A 15527-nucleotide genomic window follows, 5' to 3' on the forward strand; every position below is an offset into this window, starting at 1 on the left:
TTGTTCAGTTCAGTAGTTACAGCATATATCTATATTAGGTTGCCTTATGTAAGGCTTGTTCAAATTTAGAAGAAATATTAAGGGCCCTATCATACACTAGGCGCAATACGGCGCAAGACATGTTTGGCACGATTTGTTGCAATTGTCAGACCAGTGCAACACTAATTTTTACATTGTGTGCCACGTTGTTTAAATAGCAAATCCATTTGCACCACTTTGTGGACTTATGGGTCTGCTGGTCTAGAAAGGAGGTGTGTTAAGGCGCATTTTTGGTGCGTTGCTATTTTGAGGAACTGAAATAGACCTCGCAATTGACCAACTAAAAGCTGGTCTAAAGTCCAGCACAGAGCATGTTAGTTATGCGCCTGTACAACAGATGTACAACAATACACAAATATCTTCACATATGAAAAAAATAAAGGATTAAAATGTTACAAAAATTATTATTTTCTACATAAATATATGTGTTTATATAAGACCTCCATGCTTTTATTCAGTTCATTCATGACAATTTGCTTTTGTATAATGTTATTATTATTATTATTATTATTATTATTATTATCATGAGTATTATTTATTATATGCATATTTATATTAGCTTTCATTAAAACAGGTTTCGATTTGTCCACCTGTAGGGTTTTGAAGCATCACCATATGGGGAATAAAAATAGGACAGTTTTCTTGCTAGTGAAGCGTTCAGTTTTTCCACTTACAAAGTCCGCCATGTAAATAGTAAATGTGCCATGGTGTGGCGCAACTGACTCTTAAAGGGAGTGTGAGATGAAAGTCCGATTGGTTTAATGCATGTCATGCTCAAAACTCATTGGGTTCTATTTTAATGATTTAGGCGCAAAGTCTAAAGCGCATAGCGCAAAAGCATTAAGGATGTGTCTGAATCCACTTTTGTTATTTTAAGGACGGAAAAATATGCTACCCACAGACATCCATTAGCCTACATAATTAATTCAGTTTGTTAAACGCAAAGATTTGTTTCAAAACTGTAGCTAAATTCAGTTCTAATTTCCAGCAAACTAATAAATGAGCTATATCACTTATATATAATAAGTGATTTACATCCTAACACACATGCTATGCCCCATATATTCCAAAACCTGACAGGTGAACAAATCTAAGCTTGTTTTATATAAAACAAACATAAATATGCATATGACAAATAATACTACTAATAATAACATTATACAAAAGCAAGTTGTCATGAATAAACAAAAAAAAAAAAACAAGATGAAGAAGGCATGGAGGCAGTGTATTTAAACAACTTGGCGGAAAACAGGAAATTAAGGTTGTGTTGGTCTAAAATAGCAACACGTTCGGGAAAGCACGTCTTGCGCCTTATTGCGCCGGGTGTCTGATAGGGCCCATTATGTGAATAAGCACAACCCTGTTAGACCATGTGACAGGCCACAGAGTGTATTTTTTCAGCCTTTAAAATAGCAAAAGTTGATTCAGACACACACTTAACGCATTTGCTCCATGTGCTTTAGACTTTGCACCTAGATCGTTAAAATAGAGCCCTTAAAGTCAAACTAATTCTGATTTGTTTTAACATCTTTTTTATGATTCAAATTGAACTGTTAGTCTGTGTTGTTAGAATTGTAGTGTGGAGTTTTTTGTATGGAATTGAAACTATTTCTGGCTCTGCTTAGTAGCAATGATAATCTAACAGGATCGAAAAAAGTCTTGATAACCTGACAAAATACATTTATAAATGAAAACACATTATTCACAAATTTATACAATGATTTATCTCTCTTGACAAACTAAAACAAGCATTAAGAGAGCAGAACCCTCTCCAGGGCCACATCTCTTTCCCCTTGTAGCAAAAAGAAAACAATGAACGAGAAAAGGTTGATCAAATAATCCCTAGAGCAGCAGCCGCCCTCTCAGAACTTTCAGCACAGCTTGCATGAGCCAATTACATAAGAGAGTGATGTAACAGTGCTTGCCTGTCCTGACTGCCTGATCCTCACACTCACACTGCTGCTGCTTCATCATGAGAGAGACAGACGGATGGAGTGAGAGAAACAGAAACTGAGATTAAAAAAAAAATAGAGACAGACTGTTGGCAGATCATGAGTGGAAAAGAGACCTGAGAGGAGAGAGAATGAAAGGTATTACCAGAGGGACCAATATCTTTCTAGTATTTAAGTCTGGGCTATTCAATTGGTGGCGTTTTCATCCACCCAGAGGGCACACAGACTATGCACTGGTCACACATGCGATTTGAGCTGTTTTTCTACTAATTACTTCATCCACAAGATGGCAATGCTGGCCTCGGTCAACATTTGACAAGCAAAAGGAAAAGGAAGACATGGTACATCAACCATAATAAACTACCATTGATGGAACAACAAGAGTTAGCCACAATAACAGACATTTGCTGAGAATCAGCAGCAATTCTAGTTTAAAGATGGTGTTATCATCAGTCATAGTTTCTAGAAAAAAATGGTGCAGCGACTGGAAGATGATATGTTCCACTGTGTGTGTATGTGTGTGTGTGTGGTTGTTTCCTAATTTAAGAGCACTAATTGTGTTTAAATGATTAAAAGTGTGGATCTGCTACTTTGATGAATTAAAGTTAATGTTGTAATCTAGGTCTGAAACAGGGCTACATGATATTGAAAAAATCTAACATTGCGATAATTCTGCGAAATATATACTGTGATACGAGTACAATTTCACAAGATGAGTTGAATATCTATTTGGAAAGAATTTATCATTTTTGTTTGATTGGTTGATTCTGTAGGGGAGTGCATAAAATATAATAAACAATCTACAAGCATAGATAAAATCAATAAAGATACAAATTAAATAAACAGCGTTTTATTGTAATATTGCATAGTCTTTGTTTTATTAACAATTCAATAATATTAATCATTATTCATTTTTCAAAGTTATAAACAGTACAGTTTCTTTCTTATGCCTGAATGCTTTTAAAGCCCTCACACAGTCGACAAACAAGCAAAACAAAAGTTGTTTTTAAAGATGACTGAACAGAGAGGTACTCCAATCGAGCACAAACCTATTCTGTTAGATTTGTTTGAGTAGAATTGTCAAACACCACTATTGTACTTATTCTTCAATGCAGAAGTGCGCTCGTTTTTGCGATTTAGAACTTAATTCAGCTCCCTATGGGTGAAATGACTAGAAATAATAAAATGCAGAAAACAAACAAGTGCTTGCATGACTATACAAATACAGAATAATATAATAAGAAAATATCAGTTTGTGCAACATCAAGCAGCATAACAACCTGTTTTTAACGTCTGAAATGAATAGAAGTGAATGAGACCGGAAGTCTCGAGCCAAAAATATTCAAATGGCTGCATCTGCTCGTACACGAAGAATGAGGTGAATAAAACTAAAGTTTAGGAAGCTGAAGGAATACAGGCAATAATCACAATAGACTGCTCTGTATTTTGCACCATGTTACGTTTGACCTACTTCTGGTTGTTTTGTTCATAAAAATTGCTGACATTTAAATTAAATGTCACTTGTCATTTTGCCACTTTTGCACTTGTTATTCATGTATTATTAAATGTGAAAGGTATTTTTTTAAGGTTGAATCATGTATATGGTGTATTTTATTACAGCCATTTTTTTTGTAACTTTGACATTGATCTAAAAACTAAACTAAAAACCTAAAGTTTACTTCAGGTTTAACAGAACACAAGCTCAGAGAAAGAGCAGTTTAAATAGTGCCTTGTGAATACAAGACTGTCAAGGAATTAAGTACACCCTATTTTGAAAATTAATATTTGTATCCGTTTCTCAGTGAATATAGGCAATGTATTTTGGTGCATTTAAATAAAACAGATTTGTTAAACAGATATATTTATTAAATTAATATTTTACTCACCAAACATATTTAGAAATTGAAAGACAAAACAATTAAATTCAAGCTAATTTTTGTAAAAGTAAATTACAACCTACAAAATTTTTCCATTTTCTTGCTTCTCTTGATATTTCCTTTGAAAAATTTGTATTTAAAATTTTTCTATAACATATACAGTTGAATGTACTAGTTTTTGGACCATTATCATGAGTTATTTTTTTAGATAAGCTCCAGATTTGGCTTTAGCACTGACTAATCTAATGTATATGCACAAATAGAATATTTGAATATGAATTTAAAAGATTTGTATAGGGTGTACTTGCATATGTTGAGCACTGTATGTTGAATCTAATTTGCTGGATGAAAAAGCAATAAATAGAATGTATTGCTGTCATAAAATTGTTTCCTTTTTCCTGTGGTTATAGTGTTTACCACTCATTTAGACTGTCAGAATATTTTGATTTAACCCTATATAAATTAGATGTATAATTTATAAATGAACTTGTATCCATAAATCCCCCATAAAATAGTGCACTATTGAAATAGCAGCCATTTGTAGTGGCGTTCAAAACCATAGTGGACATTTTGATGTACACTTTATCAATCCCACAATGCACAGCAATATGAGCACACAACCGTTGTAGAGTCAATGGCTAGAGAACACCCATATTCTAAGAGTTTAGACCCAGAAAGAATTTCCATGTCTGACAACAAGATGGCATCCATATCAGAATCCAATTGCTGAAAGTTTCTAAATAAACCATTATTTAAATATTCAATTAGCATTTGTACATGACGGAAATATTTTTTTTTGATTCATTATTAATGGACAGCTCGATAAATAAGTTTTTAACCAGCAAAGCACATACAAAACAGCATCCATTTCATTGAACTTAGTGCTCAAATTCACTCACTCATTTTTTTTTCACTCGTTAAGTGGATTATATAAGTTGGCTAAGGTAGGGAATGGTAAATGAGTGTATAGGGGGTATAGCGTAGGTGTTTGTATAGGTGTTTTTGTTAATATCAGAATATTCTGCAATGCTATATAATTATTAATTATACAGAACCATCAAAAAAAGACAATTCTCCCACTTAAATTTTTTGTAATTGAATAATGCAGCACTCAACTCAATCAATAGCTCCATTTTAAGCATTTGGCTGGTACAGCTTCAGTAGTCTGTTTAGTAGTACAGTAGTCTAAAACTCACTGTAAGTAAAGTACTGTATATATTTTAAACTTGTTGACACCTATTATTATTAGTTTCAATGGGATCACTCAACAAAACATGAGACACGTGAATCAACAAAAATTGCTAAACAAAGCATTCGTACCTGGAGCCCCACAGTCACAGCACCACTCATTTCCTGGCATCCGCAGCACATCATCTATTATGGCTTTGGTGAGATCCTCCAGCCCATCATCTCCTCCACCCTGCTCTCCTCTGAAGGCCATGTTAAGTGCCTCCTCCTTGCTGTTAGTTAACACTGAGATCCATCTATAGAGACAGAAACACGGTAACAGACATTTTTTCTTTGGAAATCAACATGCTAACAGAAAGATGTGTCAGTGAAGTAGTGTCAATTTTGATTGAATGACTAGTGTACACTATTGTATATCCTCTCCTGCTTTTGATTGGTCTATTGTTTCAAAACATACACTGCTGTGCTCTGTAGAACAATCTGGATCATTTATAGTTTGACAAGCTGTCTAAAACATTCTACCGCATGATGCTGAAACCAAGTCAAGCAGACAGCTTTCAATTCAAAAACATATTCTAAAGCAACATTTATGTCCTTATTTCAAACTGTCTCATTTTGGTTCTTATTTTTGTTCCTTTGCTATTTCCTCTTAAAAGGATAGTTCACCCAAAACCGAAAGTTCTGTCATCCTTTACCAGACCCCTTAGTTTTTCACAATTTTTGCAATAAAAATGACTGATTTTGTAGTGGTAATTTCCAGAAATTTGCAGACAATTTTGCGATTAAAAAATATATATGTAAATAAATATATATATATATATATATCTAAAATGACAAGATCTAAAACGGTAGGGATAAAGCCAAAGGAAGTTTGTAAAACTCTTATTTTTATCCACAATCTTACTTTCTCTCAGATTTCACTCTTTAAGAATCTGACATAATATACCTCAGGACATGCATTAGGGCTTCCCCTACCGTAATACACCTAAAATGCGGATTGTCGTAAAACTCTTCAGTGGCAGGGAAGTGTTTTCTCCTGTTAATTACAGGGAAAGAGTTCAGCTGAATCATTTATCAATTTGACCCACATCATAATACCAGCCATACATGTAAAGCACAAAATAATGTCCTTCAATTCGGTCACATCCAGCAGCCGTCATCCATGAACCAATGTCCATCTGTTTATTCCATTGCTCTGTTTGTTAGATGTTTGCTCCCACTTTCTTTTGCAGTATGAAGCGGGTCAAATGCACAAAACTGCCAATTCGCACCACAGAATGTCTATATCTCATCTTTGCGTTGACTTCACATATAAATCGCTCGCGTTTTAAATGCATTTACATTTTTTGCGATTATTTTGCGTTTAATTAAGAATCGATCTTAATCATTTTTTGCGACTTGATTTTGCGTTGGATTCAGCGATCGCGGAATCATGAAAAACTAGGGAGTCTTATTACCTCAACCTATACCTCTTCCAAAAATGTTTGACTTTCTTAATTTTGCTGAACACACACACAAAAAAAAGACATTTAAAAAAGCTGAAAACTGGTAAACATTGACTTCCATGGCATTTGTGTTTCCTACAATGAACTGTAACCAGTTTCCAACACTCTTCAGAATATCTTCTTCTGTATTCAACAGAAAAAAGAAACTCCTCAAAAGAAAGGTTTGAAACACTTGAGTGGGAGTATAGTGAATATTTTTTTATTATTATTGGAGATCAACAATTATTTTATACGGTTCTTAACAATACCGTATGTCATGACATCTTGTTAGCTGATGAGACCAGCTTTTTGCTTTTAATAAGAATTCAGTTAAAGCAAAGGAGAAAGGCCTGCAGGATTGATGTATATGGGAGTTAAAGCAGGGGTGCCCAAACTTTTTTGTATAAAGGGCCAAAAACAAAATATCATTATGAGCCATGGGCCGATAAATCAGGTAAATATATCAAACTATATTACATTAAATTTACAATATATTACAATATATATTACAATGGGTAATTTACTAATTAGTTTCCAATATTTAATAATAAATAAATTTAAAAAAGCATAATTTAAATCGTATTAACTAATGCAGTATATCTTTTAGAATTATAACTTACTGCAATAAAAACAAAATGAAGAGTGGAGTTTAATGCTGATTACATTAGTCAAGCAGAATCTGCCTTTGGCTTGATTTGCTTCCCAAAGTCTCTGCATTGTTCTCTAAACATATCAGTATGTACATTTACAACTACATCTGATTAACGTACAATATTTAATTCAAACATTTAATTTAAGTTAGCTTTTAACAATAAAACAATCAAGCAAAAGGTTACACTAGATTTGAAATGACAATCTCTAAACCATCCGGCCAAATCAAAGGCTACCATGGGCCAACTTTGGCCCACGGCCCCTAGTTTGGGCATCATCATGATCAGTTTTTGTGTTTTGGCAAGCTTTTTTAATGGTTATTTAATGACGCAGTACGGCAGTTCATTGATGGACAGCAGAAAGCTCACAGTGCTGTGGATAATAAGTAAAGGTGGCAGTTAAAAATACGTTGTGAGATGGTAAATGCTTTGATTCTGTGAGAATGTTTGTGTCTAAAAGAGTCTGGGAAATGTCATTGTGGTGTCGGTGACCTCAATAAGTAAGTGTCAACTTAACCCAAGCGAATGCAGCTTCTCACTGCACAGACCACTTTTGTTCACTGTTAGTTTGCCTTCGAAGTACTAAGAAAGGAAAGTTGTTTTTTACTTCCAGGCACATTGCTAGAATTGATTAAGATTGTTACATCGCAGAGAGAAAGACTTATAATCATGAATCAGCATATAAAACAGTTCTAGAGACCACAATGAAATTAGATCATAGTGTTTTAACTACTGAATAAAAAAAAATGAACAAAATAATAATTAAACACCCCACAAAAAAATCTTACATTATAAATTCCTGCTCATCTTCTGCCTGAAAGTGATATGTGCGGTTATCTGAAAAATATGACAGGTAAAATATGAGCAGTCTGCATAAAAAAATTTATTGATTTAAACCAAGCAAACACCAGAAAACTGTTAAGTCATAATTCAAATGAAAGGGACAATTACACAGCTATTTACAAAATGAGTTTAACACTTCTCTTCCAAGATTCATTATGTTTAAGTAAACAAACACATTAAACTAAGATGCTTAATCAATCATGTAGTTTGTGTTGACTCACGGGAAATGAGATCGAAGCATTTTCTGTCCTCGGCACTGGGCTTGACCTGGCATGTGAGCAGGTTGAGTTTGACAGGCTGCCTGTTTGACTGGAAAACAAAAAAAAAACATGACAAGAAATGAATGTCTGACTATATTATGTTTTTCCTAAAGCACTCAAACAGACTCAAATGTTGCTAAATGTTTAAATGTGTTTATTATAAGGTAGTTCTAAACATTACAATTTAGTAAATGTATTTAAATACTGTATATAATACATTAACATGTACATTTTATAAATACTTTTAGTAAATCTATAAAATAAAATAAATAAAAGTCAAAGAGGTGGGGTAATGTTATTTTTAGGGGTGTCCAGACCCAGTCAAGTGATCGGAAATTGGGCCCTATAACGTGATTTCAGACTCGATAAGAATCGAATGTTACCTCCTGATCAGAACTCGAATATTTATGTACATGTATCATGACATCACTTTGTTGCAGAGATGCTATTGGTTAAATGCTGGCAAAGTACAACACGGAAGCAGCTTGAAGCAGAAAGTGCAAGTATATCTGCAGTCTGTAGGTATTATAAAGTTGATGGCGACAACATTGCCATGGAAAACTGTGAGATATGTAAACTTGCGATTGCCTGCTGGTTATTTTAAGTTGAGGTGTAATTTGCTTTTATTTTCGATTTTTTTATTTTTACTGTTGCACTAAAGTCCAAAAATGAAGAATTTATTTTATTTATTACATTATTGTTCAAGCTACCTCACAGAAGTGATTCTGTTTGTTAACAGAGTTGTTGAATGTTTAAATAATAAAAAAATTCAATAAAAAATAAGGAACATCCTGGATCTGTTTCTTCGATCTTCTTTATTCTTGTTTTATGTATTATAGAAGTATTGGATCAGGTTTCATTGTCAGTTGATACTCAAAATCAAGTAACTCGGATTAAAGGGCAAAAAAACCTGATCGGGACAAGTTATTATGTTGCAGCAGAAATCGAGACTCGTCAGACCAGGCAACTTTTTCCAATCTTCTATTGTCTAATTTTGTAGCCTCAGTTTTCTGTTTTTAGCTGACAGAAGAGGCACCCGTGTGTTGTCTTCGGCTGCTGTAGCCCATCCGCCTCAAGGTTCAACGTATTGTGCATTCAGAGATGCTCTTCTGCATACCTTCGGAGTAACGAGTGGTTATTTGAGTTACTGTTGCCTTTCTATCAGCTTGAACCAGTCTGGCCATTCTCCTCTGACATCAACAAGGCATTTGCTCCCACAGAACTGCGGCTCACAGGATTTTTTTCAGACCATTCTCTGTAAACCCTGCAGATCGTTGTACATGAAAATCCGAGTAGATCAGCAGTTTCTGAAATATTCAGACCAGCCATTCTGCCATGTTCAAAGTCACTTTAATTGCCTTTCTTCCCCATTCTGATGCTCCGTTTGTACAGCAGCATACCTAAATGCACTAAGTTGCTGCCATGTGATTGGCGGATTAGAAATATGCGTTGGACACGTGTACCAAATACAGTAATTGGCCATCAAGTGTATATGTATGTATGTATGCATGTATGTATGCATGCATGCATGCATGCGTGTGTGTGTGTGTATATATAGATATCCTTAAACCCAACATAATTATAGTAACATCTAAAAAAACTTAATTTCATAGGACCTTTATTTCCAATACAAACGAATCTGTATCTACATGATTTGACGTGATACTGAAATGTAAGACAGATGGCATCATGAGAAAGAGTGACATTATGTGGGAAAGGAAGAAAAGTGATGACATGATGTGGAGGTTGCAGATGAGTCCTGAGAGAAAGAGGAGATTCTGATTTGTAGCGTTTAGTCAAATATAAAGTGTGGTTATTAATGCTGAAACTCAGTGGGTAAAATCCAATCCTCAAAGAGGGCCTCCAGTGGGATGTCTAGGTTGTTATGGTGACATTCAGGCAGAAAGTTCAGAAAGCTGATGAGTTTTTTTATTGTAAATATTAGATCTGTTTTATTGTTCTAATTAAAGAATGATATATTTAAAGGTGGTTGTTCACCCAAAATTGAAAATACTTTCATCATTTGCTCAATCTTTACTTGTTCCAAATCTGTTAAATAAATTTTTAACAGAAAAGAAGATATTTCTAACCTGTAAGCATTGACTTTCATAGTATTTGTTTTTCATACGATGGAAGTCAATGGTAACAAGTTTCTATTACTTTTGAAAATATATTATTTTGTGTTTAACAGAAAATGGAAACTCATAAAGATTTGAAACCACTTGAGGAAGAGTAAATGGTGAATAAATGTTCACTTTCAATAGTGAACCGTGTAAATCAAATATGTGTCTGAGTTACTCACAGTGGCATGAGAGATGGTGAGAATCCCACCTTTAACTGAGCACTTCCTTCTCTGCCATACCTTCCTTAACCTATAAAACAAAAAATAAATAAATAAAAATAAAATAAAATCACACTGAATTACACTAATAGATACAGAGAAGAACGATCAGAAACCAATAAATTTGAGAGTGTGTATATGCATGTACCCATCACTCTTCTTTAACAGATAGCCTTTCTTCTCACTGCCAAACTCTTTGTTACCCTGCAGCTGGTGCATACTGTAGCCACCCTGTTTGCTCTGAGAGTCCTGCTCGAGTACAAATACACATACACACAGTGCTTTAAACGGTCTTCTGTGCAGATTCTGTGTATATATTTTAATATGTAAAATTTCACACCAACAGTTTTATCTGACAAGCCACTTATTCACACATACACACTTCATGCTGTACATGCTAAGCACTTACTCTTCTAGACTTTATTCCACACAGGAAGCGGGTGAGAGAGACATAGGAAAGGGTGTGAAAAGCATGCTGAATAACATAAGCTGAATATGTTGGCATACAGCTGAATCGTTTACATTTATAAACTTGTCTCCCACTATTTTACTGTAATTAAATGCTGCTCTGACAATGTGCTCACTAAACACCTATTAACTGACTTTTATATTCCTTATAAAACATAATTGAGTCAACTTTTTTCTGAGCAACCAGTGGGGCACAACACTGGTTACCAGCAAGCCCTATTTCATACTGGCTACCAGCATGGTACAGCACTGGGCACTCCCTCTCAAACTCTCCCTGTACAGGTCGAGCATTAGGGAGGGTTTCTAGATTATATCCACAGCCCTTCAGCATTCATTCTGTAAGATATCATGCCATTAAAGTGTTATCTAAACATATGTTTACTGCATATGTAAAATTAATCACAGATAGGAAGATTTAAATGGCAAACAACTAATTTGATCGGTTGGTTTGGGCAATTTCTTCAGAATTTGCATTAGTACTCTGACAGAGGCCTGGGGCACAGCATATCGTACACCTACCTCCTTTTGGTCCACCTGTAGAGATGATTTAATAAGATCTCTTAAAGCCGTGAGCTGCTTTTTCTCTTCATCTTGTGTTTGTTTTATCTAAAGCATATACAAGCAAAATAAAAATGTACACACATATATGTTATAAAAACTGTACACACATTTCAGAATGAAAAGACATGCAGAAAAAAAGCTGACATTTTACATTTTCACATCAATAATTAACATTTTGTTGATGTTTTGTATTCTGAGTCCATCTGAATATGCTTAGTATAGAATTAGCCAGGGCAGAATTACTTTAATCTGACAAAGGATTCCAGAACAGATGTGTGATTTAGATTGAAGAGAACAAAAAGATTAATAAAATATGTGGTCACTTAATTTTGATGGTTTGTTTGTTGAATTAAGTTACATTGCATCTACGTGCCAACTAATTCTCATTAGATTATAAGTAGACTGTTAAGTCGGGGTTAGGGTTAGTATACGTGTAAGATGACATGTACTTGCAAAGTTTCTTATAGTCAGTTAAATGTCTGTTGAAGGAGCGGTATCAACAGATATTAAGCAGACAATCCACTAATGCTCAAATGGACCATCAAAATAAAGTGTTACCAAATATGTTTACACCAGGTATACTGTATAAATAAAGCAAGTTAAAATGGTTTGATCAAAATTAGTACTTTTAAATGTGAGGTACCTACATTGTACAGATCAGCTGCTAATTTCTCAATGTACTGCTTTAGTTTATCTGCCGTCTTCAAGCCATCTTGGAAAAAGCTGAATGAAAAAAAATAGATATAATAAATAGGCAATAGACTTCAGAGTGCATACAACACACATAAACGAGCTTAAGTTAAAGGCATAATTCACACAAAAATGAAAACTCTGCCATGATTTGCTCACCCTCCACTTGTTTAAAACCTATTTGAGTTTCTTTTTTTTATGTTGAACAGAAAAGAAGATATTTTTAAAATGCTGGTAGCTGGCACCCATTAGCTGAATTTCCACTGTTGCACCTAAAGCGAGCGTGCCAGTGCGAGCCAGGGCCAGTCGCTTTCCACAGTCACTTCCGGGGCAGGGCTTACGCGGGGCCAGCAGCTGGCCTTTTTCAGCCCGCCAAATACCTTGGGCCAAATACCTTGGGCAGAGTAAAAGGAGAGGTGGAGTTTGCCCGAGTCTGGTAAAAATGGCGCGCCATCTTTACACCAGTTTTCCGATCACAAATGAGTATTCAATTCAATTCAATTCAATTCAATTCACCTTTATTTGTATAGCGCTTTTACAATGTAGATTGTGTCAAAGCAGCTTCACATAAAAGGTCATAGTAAATTGGAACAGTGTAGTTCAGTTTTTAGTGTTTAAGTTCAGTTCAGTTTAGCTCAGTTCAGTGTGGTTTAATAATCACTACTGAGAGTCCAAACACTGAAGAGCACATGCAACGATGCGCAGCAAGTACATATGTGCCAAATAAATAAGGAAAAGAAAAACAAGCTGGTCAGTTTAAGATATTACATTAAAAAAAAAACTTATAGGCAAGGGGTCTTTTTTTGCTTAAGATCGCCCTTTGGTTTCCATTTTAAATGCAAGGGTGTTACATAAAATAATAATAAAGTAGGCCTAGTTTTAATTTAATAAGTGATATTTCTTTGCTGCGTCCTCCATGATGTTTCAATAACGCATAATAATCTTTACACCATATTAACGACACAGCAGCTAGTAACTTTTAGTTTTTGTCAAGTTTAAAAGGTGTGTTTGTGCATGAAACGTGCATGTTTAGATGCATGCATATGTGTGAGAGACCGGGCGAAAGAGTGCTCGCTTCACAGCTCTCTCGATGCTGCGAGCGGCCGGGTTTCTTTATACAAAATAAAGATTAGATAATACAAGATATGAATACAATAGAAAGATGTAAAACTTTACAAATTACGTGTCCACTTTTGGTTCAACACAATAGTGTCATATTAGATCTAGATAAAATAGCCTAAGCTATATTTGAATTATTTAAAGAGTTACAAGTATCGGATATAATATAATAACATTAAATAAATAAACCAATATAAAACAAACAAAAACTATAACAATTTAGGTATATACAATACAAATAAATGTAACCATTTAGGTCATTTTGAGCTTTTATTTTAAAGGCCTATCTGAAAAAAAGTCATTTGACATTTTCTGAAAACAATAAACAATGAAGGAGTTTTGAAATATTATTTCTAAAGTATTTGGATACGATGATATTAATCAAATCGTGTAAACAGAGCATATTTGGGGTGAGCGAAACCATCTGAAACTACCTTCTTTTCTGTCATGCAGTTCTGTGCTGCTTTACAAACGGATTGGAAAAAACATAGAAAATGTGTTTTATGTCCTTAAACAAGTGTTTATGTTTTTATATGACGTGGTCAAATTTAAAAATGAAATTTTAAATGTAAACCTTTATTATAAGGATATTTAATATTTTAAATCGTGAATTAAAACTGGTTTAGAAGGATATTTAGTATTTTATATTGTAATCAGTGGAGATCTGCCGTTTTGAAATATTTAATATTACTTTTGTCAAATGATACATTTTTTTTTTTTAAACTGATGCGGATTGTGGATAGCTGCTCAGCGCAACGATGAAGACTAGCCTATATATTATTACCTGGTCTTATGTCCTAAAACACTTAACGTTTTCCTTACTTAATTTAGTCTCTTAAATAAAGGGGAATTACCTATTAAGTGTCATATAGCCAAAAAATTAATGTTAAGAAAAAAATCAACATTTCAGGTCTCTCCACGGCATTTGGGCTGAATGTTTGACAGCATCTACTGAAACGAGGATGTTATAAAGCAGGCTACATTTTATACCGTGTTATTAACGGAGAAATTCTGTGGTTTTATATTTTGGATGGTGGGCTGGGTCATCCTTTTGTTAGTGGCGAGACCACTTGATGTACCATTCCAACAGTCGGCCGGCGAGTAAACAAATATAATGAATGAAAATACTAATGCCTATGCGTATAGACATATAATGTAATGCTGTACAGTAACATGTAAGTTTTTTTGTTTCAGTTGTCTCCATTTTAATAGTGTTGTGATGATGCGATAGTGTGCTTTATCTGCCTGATTACCACTGAACTGGGCGGGTTGTGTGACGTTTGATTCAGGGGACGTTCTGGGGGCGACATGATTTCGGACTCACCGCTCAAGCTCCTGGGCTATTGGCACGGCCCGGCCCAATATAATCCCTGGCTCGCACTGGCCCAACAGTGGAAATGGGGCTTGGAATTTTTACTATAGTATTTTATATCTACTATGAGAGTCAAGTGTTCCAGCAACCAGCATTCTTCCAAATATCTTATTTTGTGTTCGACAGAAGAAAGAAAAATAAAACCACATGAAGAGAATAAATGTTGAAATAATTTTCATTTTGGGTGAACTGTTCCATTAATAACACACAAAAATATGAGTGAATCATAAGATCACAATTGTATTTAAGCGATCTACTCTGACTAGCAAAAGTTACCTTCAAACATTAAAAAATTTACATGAACAAGTAAAAAACATTTAGTTTTGAGGTTAATTAGCGTAGAAATGCCTAATTTCAAATACTGACAGATGACCAATACTAAAAAGTGCAACAGTCTAACAACCGTATCATTTTCATAGTCATTTATTAATTTGTTTAATTTAATATTAACCTCAGCTAAAGAGACTGGTGGGCACAATGTTTTCAGCACTAGTCTATTCTTGGTTTAATATTGGAGACAATCTGAGATCGTTCTCAATATTCAGTTGTGGTCTGTATTTATTTTTAATGTATTTGATTGCCATAAAGGTGTCAGAAAGTTTTACCTGGTGCTATAAAATCAATCTGCTTCAGCTGACAATATTGCTGTGTTTTTAATCTAATGTAAACACACCAATCCTATG

General features: G+C 34.4%; 1 protein-coding gene across 1 annotated transcript in view; it reads right to left on the reverse strand.

The window, feature by feature from the left end:
* Window positions 1-15527, reverse strand: part of asap1b (ArfGAP with SH3 domain, ankyrin repeat and PH domain 1b) — a 170673-nt gene that overhangs the window by 60876 nt on the left and 94270 nt on the right. The window contains exons 10-16 of the mRNA XM_056450672.1: window positions 12311-12386; window positions 11622-11708; window positions 10783-10883; window positions 10596-10665; window positions 8255-8342; window positions 7979-8027; window positions 5189-5352 (exon numbers count right to left, since the gene is read on the reverse strand). Coding sequence (XP_056306647.1) covers window positions 5189-5352; window positions 7979-8027; window positions 8255-8342; window positions 10596-10665; window positions 10783-10883; window positions 11622-11708; window positions 12311-12386 — 635 coding nt within the window. The remainder of the gene's footprint in view (window positions 1-5188; window positions 5353-7978; window positions 8028-8254; window positions 8343-10595; window positions 10666-10782; window positions 10884-11621; window positions 11709-12310; window positions 12387-15527) is intronic.

This window comes from Danio aesculapii, chromosome 24 (genome assembly GCF_903798145.1).
Source record: "Danio aesculapii chromosome 24, fDanAes4.1, whole genome shotgun sequence".
Lineage (NCBI taxonomy): Eukaryota > Metazoa > Chordata > Actinopteri > Cypriniformes > Danionidae > Danio > Danio aesculapii.